Source organism: Saccopteryx leptura, chromosome 7 (genome assembly GCF_036850995.1).
Source record: "Saccopteryx leptura isolate mSacLep1 chromosome 7, mSacLep1_pri_phased_curated, whole genome shotgun sequence".
NCBI lineage: Eukaryota > Metazoa > Chordata > Mammalia > Chiroptera > Emballonuridae > Saccopteryx > Saccopteryx leptura.
This window is the reverse complement of record NC_089509.1, coordinates 54,964,088-54,990,119: the sequence shown is the minus strand read 5'-3', so window position 1 is coordinate 54,990,119 and position 26,032 is coordinate 54,964,088. Positions and strand designations below refer to the sequence as shown.

Genomic DNA, 26,032 nt, shown 5'->3' with positions numbered 1-26,032 from the left:
CTGACCAAAATTTATGTGTAGTAAATTCTTCCCTATTGTGTGACAATGTGCATTCAAGAATATTTTTATATTGACCAAAGAATTAATAAAATCCCTGCAAACTATCTGAATATCTGCCAATAGGAAAATAGTTGAATGAATCACGATACAGCCATACTAAAGAATATTAGGCAGCTATCTTTCAAAATGCCATATGTAATGGTCTGGAGAGATAATTATACAAAGTGGAAAAAATCAAGCTACAAAGAAATATGTTGAGTATGATCCCTTTTTTGTAAAAACAAATAAATATATCATATATAGCAGTGATTTTCAACTTTTTTCATCTCATGGCACAAATAAATTAATTACTAATATTATGTGGCATATATATATTTGCCCACCTGACAAGAAAATAGGTATAATTTTGATTGATTTACAAAAAAAAATTGATAATTACCTACCCTTTTTGCTCCAAGTGACTTTTTAAAAAACCAGGTACCTGTACTTGTATATTAAGATTTCTGGTATCAAGAATTAACCAATCAGATACAACCTTGTTATGTGATGTGACCAATAAGATGTAACTTTATTACATGACCTATATATTTATGGTTCAAGACAGGGCATTCACACTGGAGGGCTATTTTTATTTGGACTGTTGTCAACTTTTTTTTTTTTTAAATAATCTAAGAAAAAAGAGTTCAATGCCCCTAACTAAATAGTCAAGTATTAAAAGTTTTAAAAATTCTTGTAGCACCCCATTGTGCCATGACACACACACATATATATGTCTTAGACTGTACTACTTTCTTAATTTTTTAAAGTATCAGTTGAATAAAATATGAAAGGAAACAAAATAATATGTCAAAGAAAAACTTCACAGTTGTTTTTCACATACTTTGTAATGCCTGATAGTCCTTTCCAACTGGAAGTTCTTATTTTAAAAATTGTGCTAACATATACACAACATAAAATTTACCATTTTATTTTTTTTAAGGTTTTATTGATTGATTGATTGATTTTTAGAGGGGGGGGAGAGAGAGAGAGAGAAAGGGGAGGACCAGGAAGCATCAACTCCCATATGTGCCTTGACCAGGTAAGCCCAAGGTTTCGAACCGGCAACCTCAGTGTTCCAGGTCGATGCTTTATCCCACTGCGCCACCACAGGTCAGGTAAAAATGTCTGTCTCTGTAAATTCTAGAAGCCTCATCTAAGTGGAATCATACAAAATTTGTCCTTTTGTGACTGGCCTGTTTCAGTATAATCTCTTCAAGGTTTGTCCATATCGTGGAATGTGTCAGAATTTCATTTTCTTTTTTATTTTATTTTTTTTACAGAGACAGAGAGTGAGTCAGAGAGAGGGATAGACAGGGACAGACAGACAGGAACGGAGAGAGATGAGAAGCATCAATCATTAGTTTTTCATTGCGCGTTGCAACACCTTAGTTGTTCATTGATTGCTTTCTCATATGTGCCTTGACCGTGGGCCTTCAGCAGACTGAGTAACCCCTTGCTGGAGCCAGCGACCTTGGGTTCACACTGGTGGGCTTTTTTGCTCAAACCAGATGAGCCCGCGCTCAAGCTGGTGACTTCGGGGTCTCGAACCTGGGTCTTCCGCGTCCCAGTCCAACGCTCTATCCACTGCACCACCGCCCGGTCAGGCTCATTTATTTTTTTAAGGGTGAATAATACACCTTATATGTATGAACCAAACTTTGTCTGTTAATCCTTAGATGGGCACTTGTGTTACTTCTACCTTTTGACTAATGTGGATAATGATGTTACGGATATAAGTATGCAAATAAGAAATTCTTAATTTAGATTTTACTCTTGTCTTCAAGGGGATTAGTACCAACACATGGGAATTCTTTGTACTGCAGGGTTTGTATTCTATTTTAGTCTTTAATACAGGATAAAGATGCAGATTATTCGTGAATAACATTGCTTTAGCAACTATGGTTACCTAATTACTTACTTTTGGTTGTTTTTCTTTTTTTTTGTCTTAAATAATGCTGAAGTCTCTTCAATTTTGATAAAGCAGTCCTGTAATTGTACCCACCCATGTGTTTCCTACACAGAAGGCACCAACTTTTGGCCATATTTGCATAGCTGCAAGTGAGATGAAGACTTGGAACTATTGAATATTTTTGATTAGTATAAATAATAATCACTGCAGTGGTCCAATCTCTACCTATATTGAGACTGAATCCATTTTGTCTGTCTGTGTTGACTAAACAGCTGTATATTAAGTCAACATGTAACTTTGTACCAATGACCAGGCTAACTTCAGTAAGAATCAATTGGTATCATAAGTCTTATATGAATTTCAAAACTATAATTATAGAGCAAATGTCAATTTTCACTGAATAATATGTAATATTATCCAGGTCCCAATGCCTGAATATTTTCAAGAAAGCCAAATGCACAGATGCTTGATAGATATGCAGCTCATGCTTAGGGCTGAATTTACCTCACATTGACTACTCTCTCTGAGACACCCATGAAATGAGATCAGTCAATAGATGAGTGCCCAAGAAGCTGTGAATAAAATGGGCTTTTATTAATTCAGGCTTCAAATGCATAGGAGAGCCCATTATTTAAAAGACCCTACCTTCTTAAACATAGGACTACCATATGACCCAGTAATTCCACTTATAGGTAGATATCCAAAAGAATTGAAAGCAGAAACTCAAACAAGTATTTGTGCACCAATGTCCATTGCAGAATTATTTGTTATGGCCAAAAGGTAAAAACAGCCAAGTGTTTATCAACAGATGAATAGATAAACAAAAGATGGTCTATACATACAACGAAATATTATTCAGCTTTAAAAGGAATGATCCAGCCTGACCAGTGGTAGCACAGTGTGTAAAGCATTGACCTGAGACACTGAGGTCCCAAGTTCGAACCCTGAGCTCACTGGCTGGAGCACAGGCTCACCAGCCTGAGCACGGGATTGCAAGCTTGATCCCATGGCCACTGGCTTGAACCCAAAAAATCACTGGCTTGAGCAAGGGGGCATTGGCTCAGCTTGAGTCCCCTGGTCAAGGCACGTATGAGAAACAATCAATGAAGCAACTATGAGTTGATGTTTCTCATCTCTCTCCCTTCTTGTCTCTCCCTTACTCTTTTTTGCTAAAAAATAAATAAATAAATAAAAATAATAAAAAAATAAAATAAAATAAAAATGATCCAGCAATTCCACTTCTGGATATTTAGCCGAAGGAAATTAAAACACTAATTTGAAAAGCTCTATGTACCCTTCATTGCAGCATTATTTACAATACCCAAGATACGAAAGCAACCTAAGTGTCCATTGACAGAAAAAGAAGATGTAATTAATACATATATACAATGGAATACTACTCGGCCATAAAAAAGAATAAAATACTGCCATTTGCAACAACATGGATGGACCCAGAGAGTATTATGCCAAATGAAATAAGTCAGACAAAGACAAATACTGTATAGTTTCACTTATATGTGAAATCTAAAGACAAAACAAATGAACAAACAAAACTAAACATAAATAGACTCGCAAATACAGAAAACAAACTGCTGGTTGCCACAGGGAAGGAGGTGGGGGTGAAATAGGTGAAGGGAATCAAGAGGTGCAGACTTCCAGTTATAAAATAAGTAAGTCACAGGGACGTAATGTGCAGCATAGGGAATATAATCAATAATATTGTAATAACAACTATATGGTGACAAATGGTTACTATACTTATTATGGTGATTATTTAAGATATTTAAATGTTAAATCACTATGTTGTACACCTAAAACTAATATAGTATTGTATGTTAACTCTACTTCAATTTCAAAAAAGAAATGAAATTCTTCCCTGGCCTGACAGCTCAGTTGGTTAGAGAGTTGTCCCAATATGCATGGTTGTGAGTTCAATACCTGGTCAGGGCACATGCAAGAATCAACAAATTAATGCATAAATAAGTGTAACAACAACCTGACCTCTCCCCCTCCTTCTTCTCTCTGTCTAAAATCAGTAAATTTAAAAAAAAAAAAACTTTTTAAATTATCCTCACTTCTTTGTCTTCTCCAGTAAAGTAATGCACAGTACACAGAGCCATATTTTCCACTAGTGCCATGTTTCAAAATCTGATGCTAATGTGAATTATTGACCTTCATCCTATCACTCTTCATCTTTAGATGCAATCAATAAAGTGAAAAAGTTAACTTTTTAAAAAAAATGGTGGGGAAAAGAAATGAAAGTCTGATACATGCTGCAAAACAGATAGACCTCAAAAGCACTGTGCTTAGTAAAATAAGTTACACACAGAAAGATATTGTATGAGTCACTTATATGTGGTACCTAGAAAAGGCAAATTCATAAAGACAGAAAATAGAATAGAGGTGATCAGAGGCTTGGGAGAGGGTGGAACGGGGGTTATTATTTAACAGGTACAGAGTTTTTGTTGGGGATGATGAAAAGGTTCGGAGTATAGATGGTGATGATAGTTACACAACACCGTGAATGTATTTAATGCCATTGAATTGTGCACTTATCAATGGCTAACCTAATAAAAATTGTGCTATATATATTTTATTATAATAATTTTTTTAAAACTATCTTTTTGGTATAAAGTAGCCTTTTTCACATAATGGTATTTGGTAAAAGAGCCAGTACGTCTGAAGTTGCTTGATTGCTTTTGGTTTGCAGGCTGCCGGCTCTCAAATCGGGATGATGGTCAATTCCCTCACTAACATCACTGTGGCCATGATCATTGCCTTCCTCTTTAGCTGGAAGCTCAGCCTGGTCATAATGTGTTTCCTCCCTTTCTTGGCTTTATCGGGGGCTGTACAGACCAGAATGTTGACAGGATTTGCCACTCAAGACAAGCAGGCTCTGGAGATCGCAGGACAGGTAATCTTACAGACCCAGTTTTCAGACTGTTTACGGCTGAGTGGCTTGTCAAGAGTGAGTGTGCAGTACTAAGAGATTAGGAAGTGGTTAGCCTACAAACTTTCACGAGGAACAACCTCTCGCTTGCCCTTTTCATACGTGCCTCTGCCCAAAGGCTGTGACAATAATGTTCTGATACAGAGTTCGAGTAGTTGCAGACGAATAGTAGGGCGTGTTCAATTTGGTCACATGTTCAATTTTCTCTCAAATGCTTATTTTTTCCACATCCCAATTTGGTATATTCTCATTTGCAAGAGAAGATAGATTTCTGTCTGTTAAGGTTTTTTTTCAACTTAATGACTTCCCCAAGTCATGGGATCCACAGAGAGCAATTGTCATCTTTTTAATAGCACATACTTTTAATTTTTATACTTTAGTGTCTGTTAACTTGTGCCAATGTCTTTTCGAAATAGAACCATGAGGTACAGTTTAGATCACATATACACTTATGTTTTAGTTATGGAATTTTAAAAAGTATGCTCTAATTAATATCTGGTTATTGGGGTAAATGAGGGAATGGTAGCATGGACACTTATCAGATATAAGAAACCATGCACATACATATACACACACCCTCACTCTTTTTTCTTTCTTTCTTTCTTTTTTTTTTTTTTTTTTTTACAGAGACAGAGTCAGAGAGAGGGATAGATAGGGACAGACAGACAGGAACGGAGAGAGATGAGAAGCATCAATCATTAGTTTTTCGTTGTGACACCTTAGTTGTTCATTGATTGCTTTCTCATATGTGCCTTGACCACGGGCCTTCAGCAGACTGAGTAACCCCTTGCTCGAGCCAACAACCTTGGGTCCAAGCTGGTGAGCTTTTTGCTCAAACCAGATGAGCCCGCGCTCAAGCTGGTAACCTCAGGGTATCGAACCTAGGTCCTTCCGCATCCCAGTCCGATGCTTTATCCACTGCGCCATCACCTAGTCAGGTTTTTTTTTCTTTTTTTTAGTGAGGGTAGGGGAAGCAGAAACAAACTTCACATGTGCTGGGACTGGGATCCACCTGGCAAGCCCACTAGGGGGTGATGCTCTGCCCATCTGGGGCCCTTGCTCCATTGCAACCAGAGCTATTTTTTTAGCGTCTGAGGTAAAGGCCTGTTTGCCCTGACTGGGAATCAAACCCGAGACATCCACATGATGGGCAGACACTCTACCACTGAGCAAACCAGCCAGGGCCCACACCCTCACTCTTTTAACAAATTTATTATAATCTAGGTTTTGTCTCTTTTAAGAGAATGTGAACACTGCCCGAGCAGGCAGAAGCCAAAAGGACGTTGTATGGCAGTGGTTGAAAGTAGCCCACCTTTGTGTTATTTTTAAGACAGCACCCTAATACAGAAGTAATAATTATTTACCCTACAGTACAGATTGAAACAAAGTCATATTATAGACTAAAAAGTAAACTTTATATTTAATTTTAATTTATCTCAAATAATATTTGTTCAGATTAATTTTAAATAAGATAGAAACTGATATTTTAAATTTATAGTATAACCTCTTGTCTCAGAAGACATCTAACAATACCATTTTAAACATTTTAAATGAAGTACCACAGATGCTAAAAAGCTTTCAAAGGTAACCACATGCATCGCTCCTCTCCCTCCTTTCCACAGCAAAGGGAGGCAACAAAACCATGCTAGTATAAAGTAGTACCTGAATTTAACCGACAGAATGTCTCCTGGTCCCGTTGAGTTGATCTCCAGCAACGTCCTCGTGTTCCCAGAGGATGCCTTTGTCTCTCATTTGTATCCCATTATGCCATTTGCACTAGATCTAATCCATGTAGCAGCTGACATGTCACAAAAGTAGTTATTTCTGCCTTTTATTCCTAAGACTCTTTTCCATTCTTCAGATCACAAGCGAAGCCCTCAGTAACATCCGCACTGTTGCTGGAATTGGAAAGGAGAAGCAGTTTATTGAAGCATTTGAGAGGGAGCTCGTGAAGCCATTCAAGACGGCCATTCGAAAAGCAAATGTTTATGGATTCTGCTTTGGTTTTTCCCAGTGCATTGTGTTCGTTGCTAATTCTGCTTCCTACAGATATGGAGGTTACTTAATCCACAGTGAGGGGCTACATTTCAGCTATGTGTTCAGGTGAGGACTGTAGGCCAAGGTCATAAAAGATCAACATGCCGAGAAGAATGGCCTGGTTCTGTAAGTTAGCTTTTGCTGCCTAACACGCCATCTTAAAGTTGGTGTCTTAAACAGCTAAGGTTTATTATTTCTCAAGATTCCGTGGATTCTGAGGGTGGTTCTTCTGGCCTGGGCCAACTCAATCAGGCTTCTGAGTGGGCTTCTGTCTCCACAGGGCTGCACTGTAGGGGAGTTTGCTTTCTCCACATTATGGTCTCAGAGTTCCAAGCACAACAAGAGAAAGTAGCCCAACTGTGCAGGCACGTTTCAAGTCTGTGCACGCATTATACTTTCTAATGCCTCTTCGGCCAAAGAAAATCATACCCAGATTAAAAGAATAGAGAACTAGAATCTACCTTTTGATGAGAGAATCTGATATGTTTCTCCTTTATTCTCACACTGCTATCACACTCACAACACTTCTGAGACCGATGGGTGTCCTACCATTCAGCTTCATTCTACCACCACATGCCCGGAGGCAGCATCAGAGCCCAGAGGTTAAGGACACAGTTCTACCAGACTGCCCACCCCACCACCATCAGATCCCTCAGACCTGAAGGTGAAATGTGGGAAAAGAGACTAAAAGTTCCACCCCTTAATGAAATGGTTGCTTCCCCTGGCATCCAACCCCATCCTTAGGTTTCCTAGGGACTTTCCAAAAGCTGCTGCGTTAACATAGCAAAATATACCTTGATTATTCTCCAGATATAAGAAATTCCAAGGGTTTAGGTGCTCTGTGTCAGAAACTGGGCAAAGCACAATATGCTTCTTATTATAAATCACAATATCACAGAGGAGTAAAAGAAGTCATATTGCAAAGGAGAATGAGTGCACAGAGTAATTGGAAGGATGAACTATTTTCATCATCTACCATACCGGCTAATGCCTTGAAGAGGAGGAAACAGAGAACTATTTGAACTCTAATTCTTACAGAAAGGTCACGTTTCCAGCTGACTTCTAGGTGGAGACAGAAAGGGCAGTTCAGGGGAATTCTGTTTCTTTCTTACTGGAGACTACTTTTCTAATAAGATTAGCTTTGAGTCCAGTTTCTCACGTTTCCAGATGTGAGAGCCTAAAGGCACCAAGGGGCTCGTATATACATGGGTGAGGTGTGGTGGCTGATGTGCATTAGAGGGGCGGAGGGAAATGACCGGAGAACACCGTGGAGGGCATGAGGAAAGGGGGTCCCAATAGAAATCTGTTCTTTTGGGTTCATTTTCAAGATGTAAGTTCTTTCTTCTTGCCTTTGATATTCAATATAGAAGAATTTTATTCTCCTGCCCAGTTACTCTGATCCCAACCAGGAAAGTCTCTTTTCTAAATTTTTGCACATTTAAAACTACTAACTTAAATCCAAAATCAGAAACAGTTGACTTGTCTAGTTTATGTAAGAGTTTTGAAGAATTATTTGCCAACATGTAAGAATTCATAGACTATAGAAGGCTCCTAATTTCTGACTTCTCTTTAAAAACTGAAAGGTCACCTTCCACCATTTCTCATTTTATTGTGGTTGCTTTTCATTGCTTTAAGCTTTGGGCAGGGCTCCTGGTGATGTTTGGCTTTGCAAGTCTGGCCTAAAGCAGTTTCTGCTTATGAACTGAGCAATAGAACACACAGACACTGCCCCCTAGCACTACAAGGCAGGCCCTCCGCTTGGCAGTGCAGAAGGGCAACTTTCAGGGTGCTCTTCACATCATAGGGTATCTCTCACCATGTTTATCTTCCATTTATTCATTGATTCATTTACTCACTAATTAAGCTCATGTTGAATATATTGATAGTTAGAGGCTGGGCCAAGTGGAAGGATATAGGCAATTATATCTTTCTTATGCTGTCTGAAGCATGAATTACATACTTGCTTTGTACAGATTGATGTTTTTATCACCATTCTCTTTTACATATATACTTCTGGTAGACTGAAAAAATGTTAGCATTATAATCTGAGTTGTGGTGGTGCAGTGGATAAAACATCAACCTGGGATGCTGAGGTCTCAGATTTGAAACCCCAAGGTCACCAGCTTGAGCGTGGGATCATTGACATGATCCCATGGTTGTTCGCTTGAGCCTGGAAGTTACTGGCTTGAAGCCCAAGATCTCTGGATTGAGCAAGGGGTCACTGGCTCAGCTGGAGTCCCCCTATCAAGGCACATATAAGAAACAATCAATGAACAACTAAAGTGCTGCAACTATAAATTGATGCTTCTCATCTCTCTCCCTCTCTTCCCTTCTTGTCTCTCTCTCTCTCTCTCTCTCTCTCTCTCTCTCTTTCTCTCTCAGGCAAAAGAAAAACATTAGCATTGTAAAAATCAACCAATCTAGTGATTTTTCATGCCCTCTTTTTTTTTAAGAAGTCTTTTTTACATTTTTTTTTTAAAAGGCTACTGCAGTTGAAGCAGGATTTGGAAGTCTGAGCCTCCTTTAGTTCATCCTCCCCACACCCTTTTTGATAGAACACAATTTGAAAACTGCAAATCTCTTTAACTCCACCTTCCCAGGCAAATCTAATGTGGCCTGCCCAAGGCTGCTCAGTTCTTGGCTGGCCCTGAGCTTCTGCCTCTTAGGCCACCACACCAACCACACCACACCCTTCTCTACATAGTGTTTGTCCAATTGCAGGGTGATCTCCTCAGTTGTACTGAGTGCAACAGCTCTTGGAAGAGCCTACTCTTACACCCCGAGTTATGCCAAAGCTAAAATATCAGCTGCACGGTTTTTTCAACTGCTGGACCGACGACCCCCTATCAATGTATATAGTGGTGCAGGCGAAAAATGGGTAAGTCCTGACGTGGAAGTATGAGGACAGTAGGGAGGGTTGTGCTTCTGTGTGTGTGTGGAACAGCCACTAGGGCTGATCATAGAACACTACCACTTGGCCTCTAAACTCCTGCAGTGCATGGATTCATTTACATGCACTCAGAATAAACACATTGGGAAATGCAAAGAAATGAAGTAAATTAGCATTAAAAATTATTCATAAAGCAGGCATTTGAAAAAGGGAACAACATTCAGTGAATGCTAAATTCTTTGTTTTATAAAACACACTCAGTCCAAAATAATGAAGCCACCCAAACAACACATTTTCTACTGACATTCAGGTATGGAATGTAGAAAAACCAGTTTTTCCTGTCCTATATTGATGTAATTCAGGTTTATTTGGATTCAGGTTTAGCTCATTCATAAAGACTGTCAGGAAATTAATTTGATCTTAACAAAATATCTTTTTTTCTAATTGGCAGTCTCCACAAGTGTTTTTTTAATTTCCTCTGCTTATTTTCTAATATCCTCATATGTTCAGAAGAAAAAAAAAAACAATCTAAACCCTAGAAAAGCTAAACTAAATTCAAAAATCTTTTTAAATTGTTTCTTCTTTAGCTCAATAAAAGTAAAGTCTCTGTTAAATATCTACCCATTTCTAGAATTCATAATTCAGATAGTACAACTGAAGGTATTCACCCTTGTAGTACAGGGCTTAACTAACTTTCTTTCTAAGTCATTTCAAGTGTAATGCTATTACTTTAAATCTTTAGGGGAACAGAGCTATAAGGGTTTGGACAGCTCCTGGCTTCTGTGATGTAATCATATACTATAGTTAGTGTCTTCCATTTGACATTTTTCCAGAATGTCAAGTAATGAATGACAAAGAAATCCCCTTAGGTTAGAATGGTAATAAGAGCTCAGATACTTTTAATTTAATTGCTCAAGCTTCCCTTTATTCTACCCCTGTTAGAATAGAGAATAGAATGCCATTTCTTTAAGTTGTTGTCCTTATACTTTGTTCTTCGGCAGAATGGTATAGAAGGTATCTTAAGCAGGGATTTAAAACTCAGTTTTGGGTGCAATTTCAATATTCTAGATTCTAGTAGGAGTATATATTTTTACAATCTTTTCATCCACAGGACAACTTTCAGGGCCAGATTGACTTCATAGACTGCAAATTTACATATCCTTCTCGACCTGATGTACAAGTTCTGAATGGTCTCTCAGTGTCAGTTAGTCCAGGGCAAACCCTGGCATTTGTTGGAAGCAGTGGATGTGGCAAAAGCACCAGTATTCAGCTGTTGGAACGTTTCTATGATCCCAACCAAGGGAAGGTGGTAAGCAATGCTAATGCTTTATAGAATTTCACTTTCTGTATTTCCAACCCCTGACAGTGGTCTTCAAGATTATGCCTTACCAAACTGGCTCTAAAGAGCTTACCTTAGACGCTCTCTCCTATACATAGTTTCCAGTACCAGTCATTTGCTGGTTGACCTGATTCCACCTCACAATTTCTAATATCATATTCTTCCCAGTTCCAGATGGCCTGCTGACCAGTTAGGCAAAGAAAACTGGGCACACTGCAGAGCTGGAGATGAGTGTATTTAACAGAAGCATTCACTTGCCCGTAAATGGAGCAGAAAGTACAGACTAATCAGGAGACTAATGACTGGGAACGGAAAAGGTGGGGGTGATAAAGGACACGGTGATAAATGAGGAAGAAAGGGGATTTAGTATGAAAAAATCAGGGGCAATCCTGGTTGAAGAAGCTTAAATTTAAATAGTATGAAAACCTCAAATGGTAGTCATGTGCCATAAAGCTTTGATGAGAAAAATTGAAAAATTGGTGGGTTGCTTTGTTGCTTATTTTCCACAGCATTTTTTTCTTTTTTCTCTTCTCTTCTCTTTTCCTTTTTTTCTTTCCAAATAACATATTCAGAGGAGTACAAAATAAAATAAAGATTTGTAATAAAAAAACAAGTTTTTATTCTACCTTCCTACCACTCCCCATTTCTCTGCTCAAAGACAACAATCTTTAGCCTCTGATGTTTTTAGATGTCCCAATGATTACCTCGGTGCCTCTAAATAATATGCTTATGCTGCTGTTTCATGATTTACCAAATTTAGATTCTGCTGACTTATTCTCAAGAGATAGAAATTTAGCTTACCCTCACCACTCTTTCCCCTTTTACCTACTTCCTCCCAATATAGATAGATAAACATTCCTCTATTTGAAAATTTAACTAATACACTTCTGTTTTCTTTTCACTGCCTATAGATAACATCTCTTGAATTCTGCCTTTTTAAGATAAGAATAAGACAATCCCATATGATTTCACTCATATGTGGAAACTAATGAACAAGATGAACTAACAAGCAGAATAGAGACATAGAGAGTTGGCTGACAGCTGTGGGGGGAAGAGAGGGAAGTAGGGGAATAGAGCAAAAAAAGGACAAAGAAAACCTTATGAACATGACCTGACCTGCAGTGACACAGTGGATAAAGGGTCAACCTGGAATGCTGAGGTTGCTGGTTCGAAATCCTGGGCTTGTCTGGTCAAGGCACAATATATGGGAGTTGATGCTTCTTGCTTTCCCCCTTCTCTCCCTATCTATCTCCTTCCCCTCTTTAAAATGAATAAATAAAACCATTTTTTAAAATACCTTTTGGACATGGGCACCAGTGTGGTGTTTGCCGGGAGAGAGAGGAGAGGAGGAAGGTATAGAGGGGTATATGGTGATGGAAGAAGACTTGACTTGGGGAGGGGGTGAACACACAATTCAGTGATGTGTTGAAGAATTGGACAACTGAAACCTGTATAATTGTGTTAACTAGTGTCACCCTAATAATAAATTAACTTAAAAAATAAGATGAGAATATTAGCAATTTTAACTTTATTTTCACCTCTTCCTCCTTTTACCTGTCAAGTCCTAATGACTACACTTTTATATGATCAAGAATAGAAAATGCTTACATTCTGTTTATAACATTTATTATTTTCATGCTTTCATTCTAGACTGACTGTAAAAATTGAAAATTGATTAACAACTTGTACTATGATTACGTACATAGCGTTCATCCCATAGCACTACATTAGACCCGGTGGGAGACTCGGAGCATGCTGCATGTCTCTGTCTTCTAGGAGTTAACAATACCGGCACATGTACAACAATTAGCAAGCAGCTCCCGTATTTAAATATTAAATTATGCTTTACAGACTGTAAGTACTATGGAAAATGAGTGGAGGAAAGTGAGAGAGAGCTAGTTGTTGAGGAAGGCCTTATGTTTTTTTTTTTCTAATAGTGTTTGCTTTTTCCATTGTTGAGATATTTTCTACGATATAATATGTTCACACCATTTAAATAGTCTTTTTCTAAAATCATAAGACCAAATGTTTTACAGTAGTATGTTAGACATACTGCATCTTAACTATTGTAGGACTTTTAAGTGAACCAGTTCAAATGGTAGATATGTGAATTCCTACACTGAACTGCTTAACTAGGGGGGTGAGTTCCTAGAAAAAAAAAGATTATGTTTTCTTCTGAAAGCAGACCAAAGACTGCCTAACATAGAGCCTTTGTGGCGGGGAAGTCGATACGTGTTTGTTTATTGACTAAGTAATTAAATGTACTCCTTTCTGACTTGAGCCCATCATCTCAGTTATTCAGAGGCAGGTGTCAGTGAGATTCCAGAGACAGGTGTGATTCTTATGCTGTCCAATTTTATTACCTATGGAGTCTCAAAATGGAGCAGTTCCTCAAACTTGTAGAGGATGTCCTGCACCAAAGTATAAAGGGAAATTAAAGAAAAAAGAACTATGTACTGTCCTGAGTACCTTTCTCATTCGTATCACCTACAGAGCCCGAGTTTGGGAAACAAACAAACAAACAAAACCATGGTCTGATCACAACTTTAACACCATTCTGACCAACACCACCTCCAGGGGTCAAAAGCAACGTAATTCATTTCCAGGTGTCCTTGGATTGTTGTCTCTTAAGCAAAGCAAATGTCCTACATAACATTAACTCTAGAATATAAACTTTTCTTGCTGTTGAAATTCTAAAACTCGGTGCCCTGCTTGTCTCCCCTGTTGGCAGATGATAGATGGGCATGACAGCAAGAAGGTAAATGTCCAGTTTCTCCGCTCGAACATTGGAATCGTTTCCCAGGAGCCCGTGCTCTTTGCCTGCAGCATAATGGACAATATCAAGTATGGGGACAACACCAAAGACATTCCCATGGAAAAAGTCATAGAAGCCGCAAAGCAGGCTCAGCTGCATGACTTTGTCATGTCTCTCCCAGAGGTGAGTACCAAGTCAGAGTGACTCTCCATGGGAGACGATGATGGGGAGAGATAGAACAGCCAAAGAATATTATGATTTGGGCTCAAGGAAAAAGTCCAAGTCAACACAATTTATTTCTTAGTGCTTGGGGTTTAGCTCAGTCTTTTAAGTAAGATAAATGCCCTTCATCAACATACTCTTTAGTTTTGAAAAGTGTTATATTATCAGGTGCAAAGGATGCTATAGAATTAGTTGTATCCAAAGCAGTAGCGTACTGAGCATTTGCTTAACATTGTGGAAAAAATCCTGAAATTTAAAGCATTTACTGCCTGACCTGTGGTGGCGCAGTGGATAAAGCGTCGACCTGGAAACGCTGAGGTTGCCGGTTCAAAACCCTGGGCTTGCCTGGTCAAGGCATATATGGGAGTTGATGCTTCCTGCTCCTCCCCCTTCTCTCTCTCTCTCTCTCTCCTCTCTATAATGAATAAATAAAATCTTTAAAAAAAAAAAAGAAATTAAAAAAAATAAATAAATAAAAAATAAATAAAAATAAAGCATATACTAATTTGAATCCAAGCTTTACCACTTACTGGCTGTGTAACCTTGTGACTCAGTCATCTGAAAAATGCAAAAAATAACATTAAAATGAAAGAATATAGATAATAGCTACCCAAAGAGAGCTGTTGTCATTATTGTCATTATCATAACTTTATTATTTGGTAGCTTATCCTGCAGCTGGTGGGGTAAGTTGCACCTGCCTTAGTGTATCGCACTTTTCCAGAGCCCAGTTAAAATTCAGCACAATATCGACTGAATTTTTCCATCTACCAAGAGTCTCTCTTGGTGATTGATCACAAAGAGAATTAAGACATGGAAACTGAATGTTATAAGCCAAATATTAATGTTTAACTTTTCCCACTTTTCTCTTTTAAATACTCTGGGAAATTGCTTTTCTTTGTAAGTGATTATGTTTATAAATTTTGGGGGTTTTGTGCTGAGCACTTTGTTCTTTTCACAAAAGATTCTAAGTCTTAGGCTTTGGCCTCATTTTAACTTGAGTAGCCTAATGTGGAAATTGCTATTTGCTGTACCGTAAATGAAAAGCAAAGTTTATGTGTCCACTGGAAGATTGATTTGTTTCACAAATCTTTGTTGAGCACCTACTCATTTTGTGGAAGGCACTGGCTTAGAGTTAATTTATTGCCTCTTTCTCATATAGACTAATCTGTAATCCCTTTCACTGAGCACTTTTTCTCAGTGGTTATAGTAGGACAATGCAGCTTATTATGAGACTCACTTGACTCGGTTGAACCTTTTTCAGGAGGCATGGGGGTGGGGGTAGAGGCAGACCCCTATATGGAAGGCGGGTAGAGTAACAGTGAGGGACCAAAGCTCTCAAGCTAGACACATGTGGATTTATTTTTATTTATTTGTGACAGAGACACAGAGAGAGGAACAGACAGACAGGAAGGGAGAGAGATGAGAAGCATCAATTCTTCGTTGTGGCACCTTAGTTGTTCAATGATTGCTTTCTCATATGTGCCTTGACTGAGGGGCTACAGCAGAGCCAGTGACCCCTTGCTCAAGCCAGTGACCTTGGGATCAAGCCAGTGACCTTTGGGCTCAAGCCAGCAATGATGGAGTTATATCAATGATGCCACACTCAAGCCAGTAACCCCGTGCTCAAGCTGGTGAGCCCGTGCTCAAGCCTGGTGAGCCCGTGCTCAAGCCTGGTGAGCCCGTGCTCAAGCCAGATGAGCCCGCGCTCGCCGGCGACCTCAGAGTTTCGAACCTGGGTCCTCTGTGTCCCAGTCTGACATTCTATCCACTGCACCACCACCTGGCCAGGCTAGACACATGTGGATTTAGATTTCACTGTCACTGCTTCTGTTTGTTCGCCTTTACACAATTTTCTTACCTATATGTGCTTAAATTTTGTAACCTGTAAAATAGGGAGAAAATGATTTTTCTGAATATTAAATGACAATTTGGCTAGAATAGTTAGCATAATATCTGATGCATAGTAATATTCTGGGAATGTTAACTATTTTTTATGTAGTTATGCCAGGTATCTAGCTAAGAATTTTGCTTCATCATTTCATCTAAAACTCACAACAAATATGTGAATTACTTGTAAATATCTGCGTTTTTTCAGAACTGTTTGTACCTTTAAGAAATTGAAATAACTTTTTCATTCATGATCATAGAGCTAGTAAGCAGCAGAATGAAGATTCACACCTGGCCTCGTGTTCCAGAATGATGCCTCCTCAACTGGGGTCGGAACTAGAAGAGCTCTCACAAGGCCCTTCCATTCCTGGGATTATTCTGTTTCAGAAAGATCTTTTATAGAGGAATTTGAAAATTAGGGAATCTTTAATCAGAAAGGAATCTCACACATAGGGAGAAAGAAATAAAATATACAAAATTAAAAGAAATGCAGAGAAGGGTATATATAAAGTTTCTTTGTTTCTCAACAGAAAGGTCACAAATTTCACGTTTGTTTTAGATTTCTAAATGGATTTGACATCCTATATACGTAGAAGGACTCATTCACTATTGCCAATTCAAAAAACAAGAGACAGTTTCAGTTCTCCGAGGGTTCATTGTTGTGGGCTCCATACAGCATAGGAGCAATTGTACTACTTACTGATTTTCAAACTTATATTTTTTCCAGAAATATGAAACTAATGTCGGGTCCCAGGGGTCTCAACTCTCTCGAGGAGAGAAACAACGCATTGCTATTGCTCGGGCCATCATACGAGATCCTAAAATCTTGCTACTAGATGAAGCAACTTCTGCCTTAGACACAGAAAGTGAAAAGGTACATATTGATTTTTCTAAAGTCTTAGATCATTATAAATGAGTCTTTTTCTGTTCTATTTGTCCTTATAAAATGGCACTATTTTCAATTTTCTGATTCATTACCAGTAGAAATTGCCAATTCTATGGAGCCAAAGGACAATGATCTAGAGAAAATGATTTACAATAAGATTGCTTCGAGTAAAAAAAAAAAATCTTAACTTTAAAAAATGTTTTGATGATTCCCTAGGAAGAATGACATTTTTCAAGGGAAAATAATTAGCTTTATTAAAGTAAAATAATCCAGGTCATCTGTTGGGCATTTCAGTTTTTACAGATCTAAAGTCAAGTTGGAGCAGGTGGGCAGCATACAACACAAAGCCAGAGGAAGTATCTAATGTGCAGTTTGCATGAAAGGAAATGCAATTGAGTAAAACCAATTATAAAGTGGACCATTTATAAACTCCTTAAAAACCAAGTTTCCATACCGGAGACAGCTAAAATGTCCTCAAGAAAGAAAAAGCTCAGGAATGATCAGTGACTGCCACCTTACCTTGTTTCCTTAGTTTCATTTTAGCAAATGAGGCCATCCGGTATTTTGAAATTACATAATGACCTCCTACTCTGGTTCATTCTTGCTTCACTGAAATTTCTCAGCCTGTGGACTACAATTCAAATCATTGATGCACTATGTTTAGCAAATATTTATTTTACATCAAGCCTTTGGGTTTAACCTTCGGCTGTAGAAATGTTACTCGGGTGGTATTAAACAGGACTCTTGCAGTGGCGGGCTGGGGAACAAGCATGCACCTTTGCGTCAACTTTCCATCTTTTCTTTGCAGACGGTGCAGGTTGCCCTGGACAAAGCCAGAGAAGGTCGGACCTGTGTTGTCATTGCCCACCGTTTGTCCACCATCCAGAACTCAGATATCATTGCTGTTGTGTCACAGGGGACAGTGATTGAAAAGGGGACCCATAAAGAACTGATGGCCCAGAAAGGAGCCTACTACAAATTGGTCACCACAGGAGCCCCCATTAGTTAACCTGACTCAAGAACTTCATGCAAAGATGATGTACCAATATAAGAGTGCATGGCTTCTTATTATGTATTTTTTTTCTTTAAGGAGAATTATGTTCATTCTGGTTTTACACACATTGTCATACATTGGGATCCAAGATAATTTCTAATGACCTTCAATAATAATTTAGTTTTAAATGTCTGTGTATGGAAAGTGAAAGAAACCACATCCAGTGTGAGTGAGTGAAAGTCAATGTCTAGCAGCTTCTCGAGCATCACCCAGTGCGTTCTCATGCCGGAGTCAGTCCCCATTGCTATGTGGGAATTAGCGAGGAGTCTTGTACATGAGACTTTGAACTCCTTAAGGGCCAGAGAAGGTGTTTTTTTTTAGTTTTGTTTTTTCATTTTGAGCCCATAATTTGTCAGTTCCAAGACATTAAGAGTGGAAAAAATGTTCATTCTTCTCACTAGGATAGAGCAGTGCCTCTGAATCAAAGCATAATATGATCCACTAAGAAGAGGCACATAGGTACTTTAAAGTTTTCTAGTTACATTAAAGAAAGAAAAAGAAAACATGTAAAATGAATGTTAATAATTTAACCCGATAAATCCAAAATATGATCACTACAACATGAAATCAATATAAAAATTATTAATATTTAAAATTATTTTATCATATTAAATATTCAAACATTAATGTGAATTTACACTTACTGCATATCTCAGTTTAGACTAGCCAAATATCAAGTTCCCATTAGCAACATGTGGCTAGAAGCTACTCTATCAAACAGATAGGGTTAAAGAATTCAAGTTCATGTATTTCCTGGTCTGAGCCTCAGTTGTTCCTTTATGGTTTGTATCATATAAAAACATAAGCCCAGCTTCTCCCCTGAAATGTGTCTTTATACTGTACTCAGAAACTTTGGAAAATTTGTTTAGATAAGATCATTTGGACTAAAGATAAACTTTGGTAAAACTAGACATCATGATGCTAGAAGTTACAAATAGAATCATATTGACACATATCAGAGTGATTAAAAGTCTTTACATCATTCCTTTTTTTTTATATTCACCTGTTTGAGTTGAGTTAACCAAAGGGAAAGAATTAATATTGTTTAGTATAACAGAATATAACTTTAAAAACTGTCTTATTATCTAATTCTCCTGTTGTCCTCTTTCCAAAATAAATTTAGTTCCAAATAATTTATGATTTTTTTCCTATGAAGTATTCTTATGAATAGTTGGAGGAGCACACCTTCCAACTTATTTTGGGAAGGTACCCTCTGCATTTCTCAAAATTGCAGACACAGATACCCACAAACTAGAAATGTCACTATTTGAAAAACAAAAAACAAACAAAACAAAGGCAGAAGAGTAGGCCTGTAGATTCTTTTGTCTAGAAACATTTTCATATAATTACTCTGTCTATTCCACATGTGCTTTAAGGAAATTAGTTCAATGAAAAGACACTTTGAATTTAGTGGTGTATTTATGCATGCCATTTTAGGCACTCATTTAAGCGTGCAGTGGATGGAGCATTGTCTTGGGACGCTGAGGACCCAGGTTCAAAGCCCCAAAGTCGCTGACTTGAGCACGGGTTCATATACATGACCACATTGTTGCTGGCTTGAGCCCAAAGGTCACTGACTTGAGCCCAAGGTCACTGGCTTGAGCAAGGAGTCACTAGCTCAGCTGGAGCCCCCCATCAAGGCACATATAAGTAAGCAATCAATGAACAGCTAAGGAACTGCAATGAAGAGTAGATGCTCCTCATCTCTCTCCCTTCCTGCCTGCTTGTCCCTGACTGTCCCTCCCTCTCTCTTTCACTAAAAACAAACAAACAAAACAAAAAAAACTCCACTAATTTAAAAATGTAGATCCTGAAATATTTTGATGCTATATCCTGAAAAAGAAAAATATATCGGATCATAATTAGGTATGGTTTGCCACATATTTATTCATAAATTAAATGTAAATTTTCTATCCTAAGAAAATATCAGAACATTCTCATCATTTTGGTTTAAGATCCCACCTCATATTTCCAACTAAGGGTTGGATTTATTAATATCTTTTACACATTTAAACTCTCTCTGTAATCAGGTCACACAAGGATGTCAGTGGAGATTAAAAAATTACAGATTTTATTGCTATTTTCAGATTCATTTTGAAATAAATGCACATATGTGTATGTGCCACTATAAAATAAGCATTATGTCCATTTATATTTGCTTTAAATTTCCAGATCAAGTGAATAATCTCACCTACCTGTAAGAGATGAAAGTAACTTAACAAACTTAGAAACCCAATTCCAATTTCTTTCACACAGTGTTCAATTAAATGCCCAATTAATTTAAATGGATGGACTGTAAATAAAGCAGTGCACATGATTATCCCCTAATTGGCACTGGCCAGCAGTATAATGTGCTCATTAGTGAGCTGCCTGGTATCCTAAGGCTCATAATGAGTAATCAGGGTACACATGATTGGCATATAGCTGTCTGGATGTAACCACTCAACGCAATAAATCAGCACTTGGACAAAGTGTACAGTAGATTAAGGAAGAAGAACACATAGACAGCTGGTGAATTGGTAATTCCCTCCTGTTTGTAATTCAGGTACAGCTTCTACTCTCAGCTACAAGGAAATAAATATGTGAGAAACAGAATAGGTGAAAATAAAAAGGGAAATGTTCACCTAAGTTGACTCAGAACAGTTTCTACAATTATTAAGAATAATTACTGAAAAAAGAAAAAAGGTGCTATCATATTGGTTGAGAATATATATTTCTAATATATCAAGTATGGAATCAAAGTCAAAGATAAGCATGTTTCCATAAAATTCTTAGGATGTTGAAAATTCAATGAATCATTTAAATATACTTCAAGACAACATTCACAAAGCATTTTATAATTCAGAAAGCATTCTGCCTTTATAATCTTAGTATGTTACTGTGAAACCATCCAGTAGGCTGCAGGGGAAGAATGCAGCCAAGAGTTGCATTCATTGTTGTATCTATGAGAAGTCACTATGGCAGGCATCATAGGTAAGCTCGCTTGACACCCAATCCTGCATCTCTTTCTCTTGCTTGCCTCTATTACAGAGGCTGGAAAGTAAAGTAGTCAACTTCCCAGACTTCCTTGCATTTAAAGGAGGCCATGTGACACTGTTTTGTTCAATGAAATAAAGGCACAAGTCTATATGGAGGCTGACCCTTCTCAGATAAAGCCTGGCTCAAGGAAAATCTGTTTTCCTTCTTTGTTCCTTAATGCAAAGTAGCCATGAACTTGACCATGAATGGCAGAGCAGGAAGACAAATTAAACCCGATTGCTGCACATTCTTGAGAAGCTGCTTCAGCCTGGGCTGCCTACCTTCAGCCATCCTATTGCATGAGAAAAAGATACCTCTCACTTGTTTAACCCTGAAGTCATTTTTTTTGTTGTTGTTGTTCTTACTTTTGGATTAACACAATCTTAATAGACACAGTTAGATTTTTATTAATAAGAAGCTGAAACATAACTAACTATAAAGAAAATAATGCAATGTTGAATTATTGATGTGTGTTTAAATTACTTTAAAATATGTCTTTTACATCTAAACATTTTCCAAAAATACTGATTGAAAGAAGAAATTAGTCAGTCTTTTTTGCAAATGTCACTGCTATGACAAGGAGATGCAACTGTATGGAAGTCCCCACAGCTCATCCTAGTGGTTTTCCAGGAACATTTCTTGTATATGCTTTTATGCTTTAAGTGAAGGAGGCTTTTCCTTGGGGACTTGGTGTTTTGGATTATGCTTTCTCATCCTCTCATATGATAAAATTAGTATTAGACTGGGAATAATCTGAACTCCATTGGAAAGATATACCCAGAGTTGAAAAGAAAGTGATTCAAGAAGAGAATGAATTTGAAATAGGGTGGGTTAGGAGAGATGGGGAATAATGTTTCCAGCTAACCTGTAGGTAGGTGTAGTCTCAATTCAATCCTAATTCCACAGGCCAGAGGTAGCCCTGGTGTCCACTCACAGTTGCAGAAGGTAAGCATGGAACCTCTGGGGATCTTCCCAAGGGAAAGGTCTAGATCAAAGTCGCCCCTTGCATATCTAGCACCTAAATGATTTTAACAAGTATTTGTCAGGTGGGTGGAAGGGGGATTAGAAATAAAAGCATTGACAGAAGGGGCCCTATTTGAGCCTGAACAGATCTTAGAAACTATTTGGAACTGAATCTCTAGTTTTCATTTCGTATAGCCACCCTCAAAAATGTTGGTGTCATATAATTTGTAGTTACAGTTTGCTACACTCAAGAAGCACATAACAATAACCATGAATAATTAAAGAGTAAATTTTATCTTGATGTCTTTGAGAGATCCATAATTAGTCCACAATAAACTTACTTAAATGATATTCAAATTTCTAGTCACTGCCTTCACACAATGCAGTTGGGTAGGCACCTCCCACTCCCTTCCCACAGAGCAGACTTCTCCTCTTCTTCTCACTCAGCCTGTTATTATATATATATAGCCCCTTAGTATCTCTTCCAGCAAGAAGATGTTTCTCTTTACGGTGTTAAGAAAGGGAAAATGGAGCTGGTAATTTAGTATAATTAAATGTACTTATGTAAGATAGGTGAACAGAAAGTTTATGAATGTTCTCATATTAATAATTTTGTCCTATAACATTAGTTACATCATTTCATGTCTTCATGAATCTCTTTTCACAGCTATAAAGTTCAGATTCTCATAGGAATAAAATATTTTAAAAGACTGAAATGTATTATATAAATCTAAAACTTTATTAAAAAGCACATTACAAGATAGAGTCCTCTTTAGAATTTACAGCCTTATTCGTTGCATGGAAGTAAAATTCAATATGCTCTGGCTCTTCTTCCCTTTCCCTTGATGAGACTCTCAGAGTTGCAGAATGCCACAGCTTGAGTGAGCCTTCCATCCTCAGCCCACTGTAAGGTCCCAGTTTCAGAAATTAGATAACTGAACTCACCAACATTTAACGGCCTCCCAGCATCACAGTGGTTAGATGTGGTCACATGCAGAGATAAACTAGAAGCCCGTCCTGATGAATCTGGACCCAAATGCTTGCTGTCAAACTCCATGAAGTCTTTTGTATATTTACCTGTTCCTAAATTTGTTAGCACCTGCCCCCTTGTTTCTGACACCCTTTGGAATACACACAGGGACGTGTGGTACCACCTCTTTATTGGTCAACATGAGCAGAGCAACAACATTCCAGTGCTAAAAGAATATGGTGCACAATAAAATCTCACAAACTTAGATGGATACATTTACTTTTCCTTTATTAAGACAATGCAATCTCTATTTAGAGAGATAGCAGGGTCTCCAACATTTCTTTCATTCAAAAAAGAATTGTTAAAAGGCAGAGTTTGGAATGATTCTGCAAAAAGAGCGATCTCAAGGGTCAGATGCCTTGAACATGGAACTAGGAAGCTTGCGGCCAAGGGTAGATTGTCTGTGAAAGGCAGTGATGGGTGAATGCAGTGTCCGCCCTTAGAAAACACCTCCCGCTCGTGGCAGGATGTGTGAGCAAGGATGACAATCTGGCCAATGCTGCCCATAAGACACAGGCTGAGTTCCGGAAAGAGCGTGATTGGCCCAGCTGGTGTGCAAGGGCAGGTGAGAACTAGAGGAGAAAAGCAGCTCTTGGTTAGTTCTGCATTTCTTCTGCAGACGCACCTGTGGCCAGCTCCTTCTGCAGAGTATGCCTATCACCCCAGGGAAGTGGTTTCTGCCCTCGCCTGGGCAACGCCTGCAACGGGAGAGGTGCTGGTAGAGCGAATGCTCCTCTTGGCAGCGCCTGGTCTGAGCCGCAGAGCCCGCTCCGCGGGTCCACTGCCGCTGCCCTCCGCGGCTCCTTACCAGCTCTGTCCTGGCAGCTCCGACTGCGCATAGGATTCTCTGGGGACCCATCACAGTTTTATGAACTGAGAACAGATTCTTTTCAGAAATTACATGTCAAAATGTTAGAAGCAAAGAAAAGACTCTAAAAAATTTTTAAATTCAAAACAGAAAATAATTAATCAGCTTTATGCTGAACCTTCATAACCTCAATCTTTGAATTTTCTCCTTCCCTGAGAAAAATCACTTCTGTGCCACCAGAAGAAATGAGATGTGATTTCTCCTGTCATTACTATGATCTCCATCAAAGAACAGCAGAGACAGTATTTAGTATGCCACATCAAACCAGTCTCAAATTTGACAAAGACTTCATTTGTCCTTTGCCGAGCTAGAATGAAGCACTTCTAATTATTGGAATTTTCCTACAAGTTGTCGTTTGGCAGAAGTTTCCACAGTTGTTACTTCTTATAGAGCTTTCTATTAACATTTTTTTAAATAAAAAAAAATCATGTCTTTTTTTAAAAAAATTAAGAATTAGCACAACATCACCTTAGTGTGAAATCAGCATTGGAAATAATTAAAAGTACGGGGACAGGAAAAAACTAGAAACACCACCTTAGTTTCCTGGAGACACTGAGGTCCAGGTACTCATCCAGAAAGCTGTTTGCAATTCCAGAGTGACCAGGACAGCCAGTCAATGAGGACAACATCTTCACATGCAGCTGGGCATTTGAAATTATTTTTCAAACAGTTTCTTTCTTTCTTTTTATATTATCTTTAGAGAGCCGGGGGGTGGGGGAGAGGGTGGGAAAAGCAGAAAGCAGCAACTCTCATATGTGCCTTGACCGGGCAAGCCCAGGGTTTTGAACCTGTGACCTTAGCATTCCAGGTCGACGCTTTATCCACTGCGCCACCACAGGCAAGGCTTGAACAGTTTCTTAATAAGCACAGAACTACTGGTGTCTAGCATGCAGGTGTGGTAGACACAAACAAGCAGGAGAACTTGGTCACAAAGTCATCCAGCTCTCCAGAAAGTGGTCAAAACCATTGGGTAAGACTTCACCTAGTCTTGTGGCCCTGCGAGTGTTTCTAGGACGTGGCACAAGAAGCGGTCCCCAAACACTCTGATGTAAGGCAACAGAGCTCTGCGTCCCTGGAGACCAGGGCGGCTAGAGCTCACAGGACAGAGGAAGAGAGCAGGGAGCTGCATAGGGAGAGAATCCTATCTCTGGATAGGGTCTCCCTAAAAAACACATCAGAGCCTACTGCTAAGTTTTATAGTCACTGTAATCCTTCAAGCACCAGAGACATTTAGTGTCAGCTACCACACAAGTTAATTTTTTCTTATGAATGTAGAAAGATCACAATGGTATTTACCCATCACCACTATTATTTTTCCATCTAGAAAATAATATCTTTGGGTTAATCAAAAGATCGTTGGGCTGGATAAGCATACTTTGTTCATTTTCTGCCAACAAATGAATTTTTTTATATAAAATAAAGCAGTTGATACTGATTCATGCTGTCTCACAGAAATGTGGCATAGGTGACAATTTTATTTTATTTTTTGTATTTTTCTGAAGTTGGAAACGGGGAGGCAGTCAGACAGACTCCCACATGTGCCCGACCGGGATCCACCCGGCATGCCCACCAGGGGGTGATGCTCTGCCCATCTGGGGCGTTGCTCTGTTGCAACCAGAGCCATTCTAGCACCTGAGGCAGAGGCCACAGAGCCATTCTCAGCGCCCGAGCCAACTTTGCTCCAATGGAGCCTTGGCTGCGGGAGGGGAAGAGAGAGACAGAGAGGAAGGAGAGGGGGAGGGGTGGAGAAGCAGATGGGTGCTTCTCCTGTGTGCCCTGGCCGGGAATCGAACCTGGGACTCCTGCACACCAGGCCAACGCTCTACCACTGAGCCAACTGGCTAGGGCCGACAATGTTTTTTTAAATACTTTTTTTTTCTTCAGAGAAAAGCACAGTGGGACTTGATCTGTGCTATCCAATTCAGTAGCCACTAAAACATACATGGTTATTTAAACTTAAATGAATTAAAAGTAAATAAAAATGTTAAAGGCAATTCCTCAGTATCTGCTTGTGGCTATAGACTACAGTTTTGGACAGCACAGATACAGAATACCTCTATCAATGTAAAAAGTCCAATTAACAAGTGCTGAAATATATAGTTTTAATATACTCAAGAAATCAATCATATTTAAAGTCAAGTTTTTTACTTTCTTTTATATCAAGGTTTATATATATATATATATA

The 26,032-nt window shown here is 38.6% G+C and overlaps 1 protein-coding gene across 8 annotated transcripts in view; it reads left to right on the top strand.

Annotated features, from left to right (window-relative positions):
* Positions 1-26,013, top strand: part of ABCB11 (ATP binding cassette subfamily B member 11) — a 134,075-nt gene extending 108,062 nt beyond the window's left edge. For all 8 annotated transcript variants that reach the window (XM_066345347.1, XM_066345350.1, XM_066345351.1 and 5 more), the window contains 7 exons: positions 4,659-4,862; positions 6,760-7,001; positions 9,657-9,813; positions 10,937-11,134; positions 13,896-14,102; positions 16,756-16,902; positions 17,723-26,013. In XM_066345347.1, the coding sequence (XP_066201444.1) occupies positions 4,659-4,862; positions 6,760-7,001; positions 9,657-9,813; positions 10,937-11,134; positions 13,896-14,102; positions 16,756-16,902; positions 17,723-17,923 (1,356 nt within the window). In that variant the 3' untranslated portion in view covers positions 17,924-26,013. The remainder of the gene's footprint in view (positions 1-4,658; positions 4,863-6,759; positions 7,002-9,656; positions 9,814-10,936; positions 11,135-13,895; positions 14,103-16,755; positions 16,903-17,722) is intronic.
* Positions 26,014-26,032: the final 19 nt, after the last annotated feature.